This window comes from Cucurbita pepo, chromosome LG06 (assembly GCF_002806865.2).
Source record: "Cucurbita pepo subsp. pepo cultivar mu-cu-16 chromosome LG06, ASM280686v2, whole genome shotgun sequence".
Taxonomy (NCBI): domain Eukaryota; kingdom Viridiplantae; phylum Streptophyta; class Magnoliopsida; order Cucurbitales; family Cucurbitaceae; genus Cucurbita; species Cucurbita pepo.
In genome coordinates this window covers 6,370,360-6,384,775 of record NC_036643.1, presented here as the reverse complement: position 1 = coordinate 6,384,775, position 14,416 = coordinate 6,370,360, and the positions used below count along the sequence as shown (strand labels likewise).

Sequence of the window (14,416 nt, the reverse complement as noted above, 5' to 3'; positions counted from 1 at the left end):
TATTACATGCCTTTAAATAGGCCCAAAAGATAACCCTAACCAAATAAAGTTCAGCCATCAACCACTGATAAATGCTATTAAATACAAATTGAAGAATACAAGGCAATTCATACAAATTTTTAATAAATGCTATTAAATATAAATTGAAGAATATAAGACAATTCATAAATTGTCTTAATTACTACTAAAGGCAAGTCTTCTAATCACTTTCCAATGTCAGCCACTCCATTATTTTCTTGATTTGATACTTGAATCTTCTTTGTATTGCTTCTTATAATTGCTCGTTCAGGTACATGGAAGTGATCAGTTGTTGGATTCATATCAGGTGGCCTGTTGATAACTCTCCAAGAGTAGGGTTATATCGAGCCTTTTAATCAATAATTATGCATACATACTCACTATTCTCTCATTATTTGTTCCATTCCTTCTAATTAATAAGCATATTTATATATTTATTTAGCTGGTCGCTTTAATTGTATAGTCGTTTCTTTTCTTTAGAAGAAACGAGAGCAAAAGAATCTTTTTTAATACTCTAGTTTCATTATAAGGATACTCGAAGGTAATTGAAGGTTACGAAGAATTCTTCCTCTAGAGAATTATTAACATAAATTAATAACGATTATGAACGTAATCGCCAGGCATGATCCTCACAAAAGAACTTGAGAATTTGTTAAAAAGCGTTGAAACTCACCCAGAAGTCGGGAAGTCAACAACTTCTCTATGTGAACTCTCCTAGCCAAACCTCATTGTTATTAATTTCTCGTACTTCTGTTTACGACAACATTGTAAACTTTGCATTCTTATATGCCGATTAACACACTTGTAATGACACTTAAACTCATTCAATTTCTCATCAATAAAAGTAACCGAAAAGAATAGGTTCTCTATAGAATCAATTATTTACTTATTACTTGCTACTTGTGACAGTGATTCTACTTGTGAACTTTTACTCCATTTTAGTATATATCTTCACAAGATGTCAAGTTGTTAGGGAACCTGATTTAGTTATTTTATCTGTAGTGAGTTAGAGCAAAAAAGAAACCACAACCAGCTGAAATTTTCTTCGTTATTTTGGATCATGAAATAAAAAGAACTTTTAGGCAGAGGTTCGGGGAGCAAAGATTGAGAATAACATAACAAAACATGATCGTCTTATTCGCTCCAAGAGACCGGCATGGTTCTATAGTCAAAGCAACTTCGTCACTTTCGTGTCTCACAATAAAGCTAGGGTTTGTGTAGAAATCAGTCTTATCAAGGAAAACCTCCCAAATCCTGTTTTGATTCGATCGACTGTGTATGTATGGATCACTCGCAAGAAATCGTTGATTTTTGAATACCTAAGTTATGCACGTCATTTTTATATACTTATTTTTTCCTTGATATCTCCCGGTGTTGTCACCAAAAACCTTCCCCCTCCAAAAAAGTCAAACTCTGCCTTACGTAAAGTTGCCAGTAGACCGACCGGTAGAGGGTTCAACAAAGAAAAAGAAAATTTAAGCCAACCCCTTGTTTGGTTCAACAAAATCAAAGTTTGAGAATTCAGTAGTGATGACTAAATCCAGCTAGAATCTTTGCGGTCAGAATATATGTACACTAGAGGAGTTAAACCCGTGCATAATCAAATCAGAAATCCAAGCTACTACTTTTGAGCTATAGCTCGTGATGTTCAAATGCTACAAATCAGATCTCTGCCTCCATTCAAAGTTCTTTTTGGGAGTGAGTGACTCATTTCGATTTCAAGGAGTGGATAAAGACTTGATTAGACAAAGTTTATTCCTTTATTCTGTGAGGGACACTGCTAAATCATGGTCGAAAATCTTAGAATAGTGTAGCAAATAAATTTTTTATCAAATACTTCTCACCCACTAAAAATGCATGGTTCAAAAACGAAATATTTCTTTTCAACCGTTTGAAGATAAGCACTTAGTGAGGATTGTAAAAGATTCAAAGAGATACTTAAAAAGTGTTCTCATCATGGACTACCCCGTCTTATCTAAATGAAAGAACATTACTACAAAAAAGCGATGGACACTTCCACCAATAGATCTATCTTGTTAACGACATAGAATGAACTTTATGAGATCCCAGAGAGAAGAGAATCTAACCACAGGTAATGAGTTGATGTTTGGAGCAATTCCGAAAAGAAAAAAAAAATTAGCCTCTGACTAATATTCTACCGACTTTAGCGTTGGGACAAGGCTTAATGACTAAAGCACCAGTCCAGTAGTAGATGTAATGACTCAACTAACAACGGGATCTTGTATACAATATGGATAGAAGCACACTTTTGACCAATGCCCCAGTAATTGAGCTTCCGTTTTTATGTGGAAAATCAAACTAGTAAAAGCAACCACGAGAATAATCTCTTCTCAAATACTTACCGCCTAGAATGGAGAACCCATCCAAACTTCTCGTGGAAAGGCTAAGACGTGTACAATCAACAATTGTCATCTAAGGATAATTACCCTCAATTATTTTATTTTTATTTTATTATTATTATTATTTTTTTTTTTTTTTTACCGATCAAATGGCATATGGTCCTCAAGTAGCCAATATTCAAGGGAAAGGAACTTGTCAAGCTCACCAAATTCCAGGGATGTAATGGCCTAAGCCCAACGCTAGTCGATGTCCTCACACCGCTAGTCGATATTGTCCTCTTTGGATTTTTTCCTTTCGAGCTTCCCCTCAAAGTTTTTAAAATGCGTCTGCTATGGAGAGGTTTTCACGCCCTTCTAAAAACTGTTTCGTTCTCCTCATACCCTTATTAAATTTTATTTTAATAATCGTTAATTATTTAAAATTAAATAATGTAATAAAATTGTTGAAAGTATTTTTTTTATATGAAATTCTAATAACATTTTCGCAAACACAAATATTCTATTCCAAAACATTCTTTTCCTAAACATTATAAACAAAAACTTCAACCAAACGACCCAAGGTATTCGTCAATCACTTCTCATCTAAATGAATAATGGTTAAATTACATGTCTAATCCCTCAAATATCAAATTTATTTATTTAGTCCTTAGAACTAAGGACCGACCGATACACTTCTAAAAGTTTAATGACTAAATAGACACGAACCTCCAAATTCATACACAAAACTTCTAATTTAATGTTGAATAAATAAAATTATAATGTCATATCTAAAAAATCATTTAAAAAAATTACCTCGTAAAGACGGATGTAGTAGGTGTTGCAAACCGGATGGTACACATCTTGGTTTTGGAAGATATGACACTCAAAGTTGTAGAGCTGGTCGCCTTTCATATCGAGTCATAAAAACAGCGCCTAGAGCTATAATCGGACAATTCGGTCAAGCAATTAATAGTAGCAACTATAGAAACCTTCCAATACACCAAGGAAGGAATTTATTAATGACCAAATAGTGCATTTAGCCAAGGTAAATCATTCACTTCATCATTGTCGATTGCCAAAAGGCACACAAGCAGACATATTATAGTAAATAGACACACACACACATATATGAGTATTCAGTATAATGCCAATATACACAGAAAGCACTTTATTTAGGCAACAAACCGATAATTCAGAGAGAATTTGATGTTCTTCTAGTGAAGCCTTGCTACTCCTCCTCCTCCTCCAGCATGCAGCTTATTAGAACCGCTTTGGACAACATGTAAAACTCCTGGTTGTTCTACCAAAAAGTCCAAAACAAAAAAGTTCCATAAGAACACTGTCTTATAGTAATTCTAAGAATTTAATCATATTCTCAAATGAATATAAACACACACATTATTGACGCTCTTGAGAAATATTGATGTGATTCAGTTGTATTAGGTGCAAAGACTTGTATACTAGATTTCAGTCTATAATATATAATATCTGACTCTAAATGTGAGATCCCATATCGATTTGAGAGGGGAATGAGTGCTCGCTGAGTCCTGAAAAGGGGTGGATTGTGAGATCCCATATCGGTTGGAGAGGGGAACGAAGCATTCTTTATAAAGGTGTGGAAACTTCTCCCTAGCATACACGTTTTAAAAACCTTGAGGAGAAGCTCGAAAGGGAAAGTCTAAAGAGGACAATATTTGTTAGCGATGGCTTGGGCTGTTACAAATGGTATCAGAGCCAGATACCGAGCGATGTGCCAGTGAGGAGGCTGAACCCTAAAGGGGATGGACACAAGGCAGTGAGCCAACAAGAACACTGGGCCCCGAAGAGGAGATTGGGGGGTCTCACATTGATTGGAGAAGGGAACAAGTGCCAAAGAGGATGTTGGGCCCCGAAGGGGCGGATTGTGAGATCCCACATCAGTTGGGGAGGAGAACGAAACATTTTTAAAAACTAAAATTTAAAAACTTGAGATCCCACATCCGGCTTGAGATGTTCAAGATGCCACAAAGGTCTTTGGTTCAAGCCCCTAGGCAGAAAATAATTTAGAAACTCAAATTCTCTCTCACCCAACGAAGGGCGGACGAAAGCTACACGCCCAAAACCTTCAAACCTTCTTTCTAAATGGGAGTGCCCGAAGCACCTCATCTTCTCATTTCGTAGTTGTTCATTCCTGTTAGGCCCAAGTGTTTGGCCTCTATTTCTCCATGCCTGATACCGCTTCGGTGAACTATGGCGTGGTAAAGAGAACAGAGTACGAAAGAATAGTAAACAGAGCACACCACAGAAAGATTCAAAATATAAGAAGTCTCCCTTGGATGAAAGAAGAAGGAAATGAAGAACGGGACGAATTCTCTCTCGGATGGACAAGGGATCTTTGGAATGGACTATCAAAATGATGCAATATAACAGACAAAGGCATAACCAAGGACTTGACACAACAAGCTTGAGATTGTCAGATGAAACAGTAATCAAGTAAGACTGCAAACATATGAACCCATAAAGAACAATCAAAATCCTGATCTAACTTCAAGAATCAAGCATGAGAGTGCAAGAACTTTAGTTTGACCCAAACCAAGCAACATAGAACATAGCTAAAAAAGTACAGATCACAATAAGCTCAACATATCATCAGCTGTTCCACATAAATCACGACCTTCCATTAGATTAGAGTGATAGAACAAGAAACCAAATCCTTATATCCCTGACTCAAATGCACCAATTTCTAACAGATTTCCACCAAATAGACGAGGTATTACAGAAACATGTGAGCAATTAATCGATCAAAAACATTGAAGCAGATGATGTTAAGAACAGGACTTACTGGTAATATCCGCAACTTGTTCAGGCGTAAGCCGAGCAGAGAAGCCACTGGCAGCATTCTTATAACTATACACAAGAGCCTCCCTAGCAGCTTCTTCACTGCAAATCAATAAATTAAACATAAATCCATCGTTTACCGGCCATAGAATACAAACAAGAGGCAGAAGTGAAAACAGACCTGCCGAGAACAGAAGCTAGGGTTCGGATGTGATAAGCCTCAGGTTCCTCATTGTGAGGCCTCTCGGTGTAAACGATATGCACCGCCGGGGAAGCGAAGTTGGATACAACGGGAATGGAAGCGGATTGGTCGGACATTACGGCAGAACTAAGAAACAAATTCAGAGAAATTGAGAAGAGCAAAACGAGAATCGGAGGAAATGAAGAAGAAACACTCGATTTCATCATTAGAAATTGAATCATATAAGAAAGAACAAGAAAGAGTTAGAAATTTGTCAAGATTTGAGACCCGACTAGATTTCCGATTGGGAGGAAGGAGATGAATGCGTGTGGGAAAAGGAAATGCTTCCGCTTCTCTCGCGTCAACGCCTCACGTTCTTCTTGTGCGATGAACAGCAAGAATTTCTCGAATTTTTTGTTCGAACAATTTGACGATGTCAACTCTGACCGATGAACAGATTTGTTCCTTCTGACTACGACGCATAGAACAATTTAATTTCTTTATAACAAACATGGAAGAACGCTGTATTTGTTAACTCGATATTTTTAAATTAAATATTTTTACCCAAAAAAAAAAAAAAAAAAAAATATTTATTTACCCTATAAATTAAATGAATAAAAATACTCCTCAATTTTTTTAATTTTTAAAAAATATTCATAAACTTAAAAAATAAATAAATAAATAAATAAATAAATATATATATATATATATATATATATGAATATTACCCTTAATTTTTTTTTTTTTTTTTTTTTTTTTTTTTTTTTNCGACTATTTTAAAAAGTTCAAAAATACTTGTTACTCGGAGTACTATGTTTAAAAAATACCCAATAAATTTCAAAGGTAGAATTAACGTTCGAATGTTCAAAAAAAAAATTTAACCGCATTGTATGGACGAAAATCGATTATCGACACTCCATAGATTAAGTTTAGATGTATTTTATTCTTATTTTGTATTTTTTATTAATTTTTTTTAATAATTTTTAAAGGATATTTAGTACTAAATTATAGTTTACCATGTCAAATTAGAAGATAAATATTTAGATATTAAATTTAATATTTTATTAGAGGTTTTGCAGATGAAATTTATTAAATTTAATATTATATTTTTAAAAGAAATTATTAATATTATACAAATTGGAAATTTATGTGCAGCTTTTGGTCAAGTCTCAGGGCAGTCCGTTGAATGAATTTTATTTAAAAAATAAAATAAAATAAAAATTTGACTATTGTACAAATTTTATTAAATTCAACTTATTTATAACTATTTGTTTATTTTTAAAAAAAATTATAATAAATTTTTTCATACCCAATTTAAAGAAAAAAATTTACAAATTTTAAGAAATATAACTCATTTGATAATCTCGGTAGTTTTAGCATTACGGTAAATCCGTGTAAAATATATAGCTGAGTTGGGCGCTCTAGCCAAAACGAATCCTATTTCGGCTATTACCTTCTCCATTACTATGTTCTCATACGTAGGAATACCCCGTTAGCTGATTTGGGTTGTGGGGATTACTTCCTAACCCCGGTGGGAGTAGTGACTAGGGTTATAGGTCGTTGAGACACAAAGTTAAAAGCCATTTTTAAGTTTTCAAATTTTAGTTTGCATTTTGAAATTTAATTTTATTTTACTATTATATGTTAATTGAGGAGATACTATTTGTGACCCACCCTCCGAGGGGACGAGGACTACATGAATAGGTGTCATTATTGAGTGTGGTGACAGTTAGGGGATTCCTGAACTATGCCGAAACTTCTTAAAGCCCAAAGAAAAGTCCATGGTAACTCGTTGGGTTAAGGATATGATGAGAGCCTACGAGTAGGTTGTTTACTAAGTATTTTTATACGCACCCATTTTTTTTTTTTCAGATGTTACAGGTTATCGGTTAAGGTGGGAAACATTCGAGAGTTGTACAGTCATAGAGGGGGTCATTTTGGAGTGGCAATTCGTCTTTGTATGTTGAGTCTTTTATATTTTATTTTGTAATTGTATGTGGGCGTTAACCGTATATGGTGCATTTACATGAAATATAAGAGTAGTACAAGGCTCGAGTATTTAAAAATACTCAGTAAATGATCCACTATTGGGGTCATGAAATGCAAACTTATGCAATATGAATGAGACCTATCATTTAAAATCGTATTCTTTTAGGCGGTTTTACCATTCAGGTCATCGAATGTGTATTTACTACTCTACACATGACTTACATGTGTGAATATGGACCCAGCAGGCGGTTCGCACACCCCTTGGGCCTCCTACTAGTCGAGCTAGTGTCTCTGGCTAGCGTCTCTGGTGCTGTTGCTGGACACCTAGAAGGAATAGTGACCATTGTAGCATCATGTTAAATGTAACGATCGGAAAATTTTAAATAAATAATAATAATAATTAAAAAAAATGATCCACTCTCTCCACCTTCCCCCAAATATTTCTCCCCAAGAGCTCCTACAACTACAAAATGATCAAACACAAAAATGAACTTTAGAGAATTGAATGTCATGGTTTGTATAGGTTGGCTTGATACAAAGAACAAAAATGAACTTGATAAATTGGTGATACCAGTATAAGCTAATCAGGTAAGTGACCTTACTATCGACTCGGTTGAAAGACTTAATCAGGTAAGTGACCTTACTATCGACTCGGTCGAAAGACTTGTCTTATGTATGACGACACGTGCCCAGTGGCCCTTGCACGTGTCATTTATGCTTTATGTTATGTGATGATGTGAGACGTGATGACGTTAGATGATGATGTGTTGATGTTGTATGATGACGTTAGAAGATGATGTGTTGATGTTGTATGATGATGTGATGATGTAATAATGTTATGTGATGACGTTAGATGAATGACGTACTTGGTATGCTTGATGCACTTTATGGCAATATGATAAGTATGATGATTGCGTAACGTTTACCTTAATATGATGATGTAACGGCCTAGATCCACCGCTAGCAGATATTGTCCCGTTTACCTTAATATGATGATGTAACGGCCCAGATCCTCCGCTAGCAGATATTGTCCTCTTTGGGCTTTCCCTTTCGGGCTTTCCCTCAAGGCTTTAAAACGCGTCTGCTAGGGGAAGGTTTTCACACCCTTATAAACGGTGATTTGTTCTCCTCCCCAACCAATTTGGGACATCACAATCTAGCCCCCTTTGGGACCCAGGAAGGTTTCCACACCCTTATAAATGGTGGTTTGTTCTCCTCCCCAACCAATGTGGGACATCACAATCCAGCCCCCTTCGGGACCCAGCGTCCTCGCTGGCATTCTTTCCTTCCTCTGATCGATGTGGGACCACCCCCAAATTCACACCCCTTTGGGGCCCAACGTCCTTATTGGCACACCGCCTCGTGTCTACCCCCCTCAGGGAACAGCGAGAAGGCTGACACATCGTCCGATGTCTAGCTCTGATACCAACTGTAACGACTCGACTTATCATATAAGTAGCGGTCAGGGCCATTACGAAAAATAATGTGATTTATTTAAAAAAGAATGAAAACCATGCAAAATGATCATTTATTAGAAATCAGGTGCGGGGTAATTAAAAAAAATGTCTAGAAAACAATGTTTGAAATTTAAAATCAAAAGGAAATCTGGTGTGACCGCCTAGGGTTCCACAACATAGTTTAAATTAATAACAAAAGTGCGGAAACGTCTCTCCAACAAAATGAGACTACAAAAAAAAAAAAACAAAAAAACATAAAAATCCTTGAATCGCCCCGTGACTGACTTTGGTAACCTACTCGTCATAAAAATCCTTGAATCGCCCCGTGACTGACTTTGGTATCCTACTCGTCACCACCGTGCCACATCTTGGCCTGATAAATCATTTTAAAAATAGGGTGAGCATTAAAATATTGAGGAAGGAACTCCCCTATTGGGGTCAACATATAAATCGTCATAAGACGATCAACCAAAACACGCAGCAGGTGATTATTGCTACCAGAACATCAACACCACTTTACTCTTTAAAGTGGTTATTCCTAGTTGGTTGCCTGAAACACACAGCGTGTAACCATTACCACAAGGACATTACCTCCTTATTTCCTCAAATTGACTATCAAAGGCTGGTTACCCGAAACACACCGCGTGTAACCCTTACCTGCCGGCAATAGACACCTAACCAGACTATACACAGTAGTCAGATTACGCACAGCAGTCAGATTACGCACAGCAGTCAGATTACGCACAGCAATCAGATTACACACAGCATTCAAAAAAACCAAAACGTTTAGTTTCAACAGGCATGACCCTTGCTTGAGGAGCTGCTTTCTTGGCCTTTCCTAATCAACGACGGTCCGACTCCCCTCGAATTGAGCCTTCTTCCTTCGTAGGCGTTGAATCTTTTCTACCCGAAACACACAACGTGTAACCCTTACCTGCCGGCAATAGACACCTAACCAGACTATACACAGCAGTTAGATTACACACAGCAATCAGATTACACACAACAATAAAAAAAAAACAAAACATTTAGTTTCAACAAACATGTTCCTTCTTGAGGAGCTGCTTTCTTGGTGTGAATGTTTGCTGAATCACCACACCTAAATGGGGGTGAGAGTTCTCTTATTTATAATCATTTTCATGATACAGAAATATGGTAAATTACAAATAATATGGAAATAGTAATAAAAGGAAAGAATAATAAATGAATGCAATATATTTGCCTTTAATAAGAGGGCAAATATGGTAACCCGTAATGTAAGGCAAATATCTAGATATTTGCCTTATAGTGAACGGTCAACTATCCTTAACACCCCCCCGCAAGCTGAGCGTCGGATTTGAACGAACGTGAAGCTTGGATCTGAAAAATTCAAAGAGAGGTCGAGAAATACTCTTTGTGAAGATGTCAGCAACTTGGAGATGAGAGGGTACATATTGTGTGCGAAGTTTGCCAGCGATAACAAGTTCTCGAAGGAAATGATAATCTAGTTCAACATGTTTGGCCCGCTTGTGAGAAACGGGATTAGAGCTCAAAAAAATAGCACTTTTGTTGTCACATAAGAGTAAGGGCTGCTGTGAAATAGGGACCTTGAGGTCATGCAAAAGATGCGTAACCCAAAGAAGTTCAGCAGCGGTTGTGGCAAGAGCACGATACTCAGATTCACAGCTGGAGCGTGAGACAGTAGGTTGCTTTTTGGCACTCCAAGAAACCAGATTGTTACCAAGATAAATAGAATAGCCGGATGTAGAACGACGAGTATCGGGACAACCAGCCCAGTCAGCATCCGAATAAGCGACTAGCATACTAGGAACAGTGGATGGACGAAAGGTAAGACCAAAGTGGAGTGTTCCTTTGACATAGCGAAGAATACGTTTGACAGCAAGAAAGTGATCTGCAGTAGGGGCATGCAAGAATTGACTGACAGAATTGACAGCATAGGCAATATCTGGACGCGTAATAGTCAAGTACTGAAGGGCGCCAACAAGAGATCTGTAGAGAGTAGGATCAGAGAAAGGAGAACCATCAGCAGTCAGGTGTTGAGAAACAACCATGGGAGTGTGAACTGGTTTGCTATCGAGCAACTGAGCACGAGTAAGAATATCTCGAGCATATTTTAACTGACTAATAAAGAGACCATCAGGAGTGGGTGAAGCTTCAAGACCAAGAAAGTAACTGAGAGAACCCAAATCTTTGGTAGCAAACTCAGAATGAAGCTTGCGAGTAAAGCTGTCAATAAGAGATGAGTTGTTGCCGGTAACAATAATGTCATCAACATAAAGAAGCAAATAGATAATGTTAGATTGCTGATGAAAGACAAAAAGGGACGTGTCAGCGCGACTGCAAGAAAACCCAAGTGTGAGAAGAAATGAGCTAAAACGCTGAAACCAAGCACGAGGAGCTTGCTTTAAACCATAGAGGGCTTTCTTTAATAGACAAACATGAGTGGGAAATCGAGGATCAATATACCCAGGAGGTTGTTCCATATGAACACGTTCAATAAGAGTTCCATTGAGAAAAGCATTCTTGACATCAAGTTGTCGAAGAGGCCATTTATTTGTGACTGCAATAGAAAGCACAACACGGACAGTGGTAGCTTTGACAACCGGACTGAAAGTGTCAGTGTAGTCAAGACCAGGAACCTGAGTATAACCTTTGGCAACAAGACGAGCCTTGAAACGCTCGACAGATCCATCAGGCAAATATTTAATACGAAACACCCATTTAGAGCCCACGATGTTGGTGTTGGCAGGGCGAGGAACCAAAGTCCAAGTATCATTTTGTTGTAATGCTCGAATTTCTTCATCCATGGCAGCCACCCAAGCAGGATTCTTAGCCGCAGATTTGAATCCTTTTGGCTCAGTGGATGCAAGAAGAGCAGAAAGAAGTCCAGATGAGCCCAAAATACCAAGATTTGCTGGATGACGAGTCTTGAATATACCAGCTTTGGCTCGTGTGATCATAGGATGAGTGCCCAAAGAAGAGAAATCAACAGGAGGTTCAATAGAGGTCGAATTAGAAGTCGAGGGTGGCAAAGTGGAACCTGCAAGAGAAGTATCAACCTGCACAGACTCATCTACAAGGTCAGAACAAATATCACATGGGGATGAACTGGATCGAGGAGTTTGCGGTGATGAAGTGGTAGGGGGGGATGAATCAATATGATGAAAATGTGGTTCTAAGAAATTTGAAATAGGAATAGAGGAAAGAGGTTGGGTCTGGGAGCTAGGGATAGCAGGAAAGTGGGTTTCATCAAATTGAGCATGACAGGTGATATATAGCTTAGTGGTGGCCGGATCAAGACAGCGGAACCCTTTATGAGCAGGACTATAACCCAAAAAAATACAAGGAATGCTGCGGGGAGAAAGCTTGTTAGGCACATAATCACGCAAATAAGGATAAACACGACAACCAAAGGGATGAAAATTGTCATAATGTGGAGTGTAGCCATAAAGGAGTTCAAAGGGTGACTTACCTCCAAGAAGTGGAGTAGGCAACCGGTTGATAATATAAGCTGCAGTGCTGAAGGCGTCAACCCAAAAACGAGAAGAAAGATGAGAGTGAAAGAGAAGGGCCAAGCCAGTCTCAGTCACATGACGATGTTTTCTCTCAGCACGACCATTTTGAGCAGGTGTATATGGACAAGAGAGTTGATGGTGGATGCCAGAATTACGTAAATGAGTTTTGAAACAAGTACTAGTAAATTCGGTACCACCATCGCTTTGAAATACCTTGATACGAGAAGAATATTGATTTTCCACAAATTTTTGAAATTGAAGAAAAATATCAAAAAAATCAGATTTAAATTTTAAAGGGTAAAACCAAGTGAATCGAGAATAATCATCAATAAAAATAACATAATAAAGGAAACCCGAATTTGATTTGACGGGAGAAGGACCCCAAAGATCACAATGAATAAGATCTAACACATGAGACGACCTACGTTCATTGCGGGAATAAGGCAATCGATGACTTTTCGCAAGCTGACAAGTATTACATAATGATGGAGAAGGCAATAAAGACGTAAGAGAAAGATGACCTTTTCTATTTAAAAAAGAAATAACAGAATGATTCACATGACCTAGACGAGCATGCCATAAATCATATGAAGCACGTAAAGATTTGTTTCTAAGGGCTGAAATAAAAGCAGAGTTGCCGCGCTCCAGCACATATAGCCCTCCATCTCTTTTACCGGTTGCCACCACCCTTCCTGTTTGACGATTCTGGATAGTAATAAGATTATTAGTAAATGTAACGGAGAGAGGAAAATCAGACGTTAATTTACTTATGGAAAGAAGATTTTTAGTGAGGTGAGGGACAACCAAGACATCTAACAAGTGAATATTTGGAACAGGAGAAAGAGTACCGGTGTGGGTAATGGGTAGGGATGCACCGTTTCCTACAATCACAGAGTCCTTACCCGTGTAATTTTTAGACTGATCCAAAATAGATGGGTCGGCAGTCATATGGGCCGAAGCTCCAGTGTCCAGAAACCAATCAGCAGTATCGGGTCCAGCAATAGAACATGACGTGTTAAAGGCTTCAGCAAGGTGAGCATGAGAAGAATCAGGTCGAACATACCGTTGGTTGCAGCGGTCAGCATAATGGCCCTCTTTGCGGCATATTTGGCAGTGAGGTGGTCGACGACCTTGACTTGAGTGGGTTCGTCCTCGATTAAAAGAGTTGTTTTTGTGAGAATAAGAACGACCTCGCTGGTTGGTAAAGGAAGCAGGGTGGCTTCCATGGGTGCGACCACGATTAGTGACTGTGAATGCTGTAGGAGTGGAGTTAGAGGACTCAAGGGAGAGCTGAAACAACTCAAAACTTTCAGCTTTAGAGACTAAATCTGCAAAACAGGGGATAGAGGTGAGAGCCATCTGAGCAGTAGAAAAAGCTGAAAATTCGGTGCCGAGTCCACGAAGGAACCAGTGCACTTTATCAATGTCCTCGACCGGTCTGCCGATGGCATGAAGTTGGTCACAAATTTTTTTGAAGGCACGGGCATACTCAGCAACAGGTTTGGTGCCACGTTTCATCAACTGCAAGTCATCCTTGAGTCTCAGTTCACGAGCTTTCGACTGATGGCTGAACGTAGTTTCCAACGCAAGCCAAACATCACGTGCAGTAGAGAGACCAACGACAACAGCCATGGCTTCCTCAGTGAGAGAGGAGAGCAGGAGACAGAGAAGTCGTTGATCGGCTGCTCTCCATGCCAAATATTTGGGGTTGAGTGTTGAAGAGGTTTCTGGTTCAAAGCGAGGTGGTGGAACCATAGTTCCATCGACATAGCCCAGCATGTCTTGACTCTCAAGGAGAGGGAGAAGTTGGCTTTTCCAAAGAAGATAATTGGAGGAAGAAAGTTTGATGGTGATCATATGGATTAGAGTATTGAAAGGAAGAAGATGATAAGAAGATTCGGAAGCCATAGAGAAGAAAGGATCAGGGTTGTTAAACCGAAAGGGCTCTGATACCATGTGAATGTTTGCTGAATCACCACACCTAAATGGGGGTGAGAGTTCTCTTATTTATAATCATTTTCAGGATACAGAAATATGGTAAATTACAAATAATATGGAAATAGTAATAAAAGGAAAGAATAATAAATGAATGTAATATAT

At 38.2% G+C, this 14,416-nt stretch overlaps 1 protein-coding gene across 3 annotated transcripts; it reads right to left on the bottom strand.

Moving 5' to 3' along the window:
• Positions 1-3,337: 3,337 nt before the first annotated feature.
• LOC111796474 (subtilisin-like protease SBT3.6) lies at positions 3,338-5,849 on the bottom strand. Of its 3 annotated transcripts, none has more exons than XM_023679106.1 (4): positions 5,649-5,849; positions 5,356-5,502; positions 5,179-5,276; positions 3,338-3,657 (listed from the first exon to the last, which is right to left on the bottom strand). In XM_023679106.1, the coding sequence occupies exons 2-4, from the start codon at positions 5,490-5,492 to the stop codon at positions 3,572-3,574; spliced, it is 321 nt and encodes a 106-aa protein (XP_023534874.1). In that variant the 5' UTR covers positions 5,493-5,502; positions 5,649-5,849; the 3' UTR covers positions 3,338-3,571. The 3 variants fall into 3 exon arrangements, with proteins under 3 accessions (XP_023534874.1, XP_023534873.1, XP_023534872.1); XM_023679105.1 differs by having other exon boundaries at positions 5,644-5,845; XM_023679104.1 differs by having other exon boundaries at positions 5,356-5,845.
• Between the last annotated feature and the right edge of the window lie 8,567 nt (positions 5,850-14,416).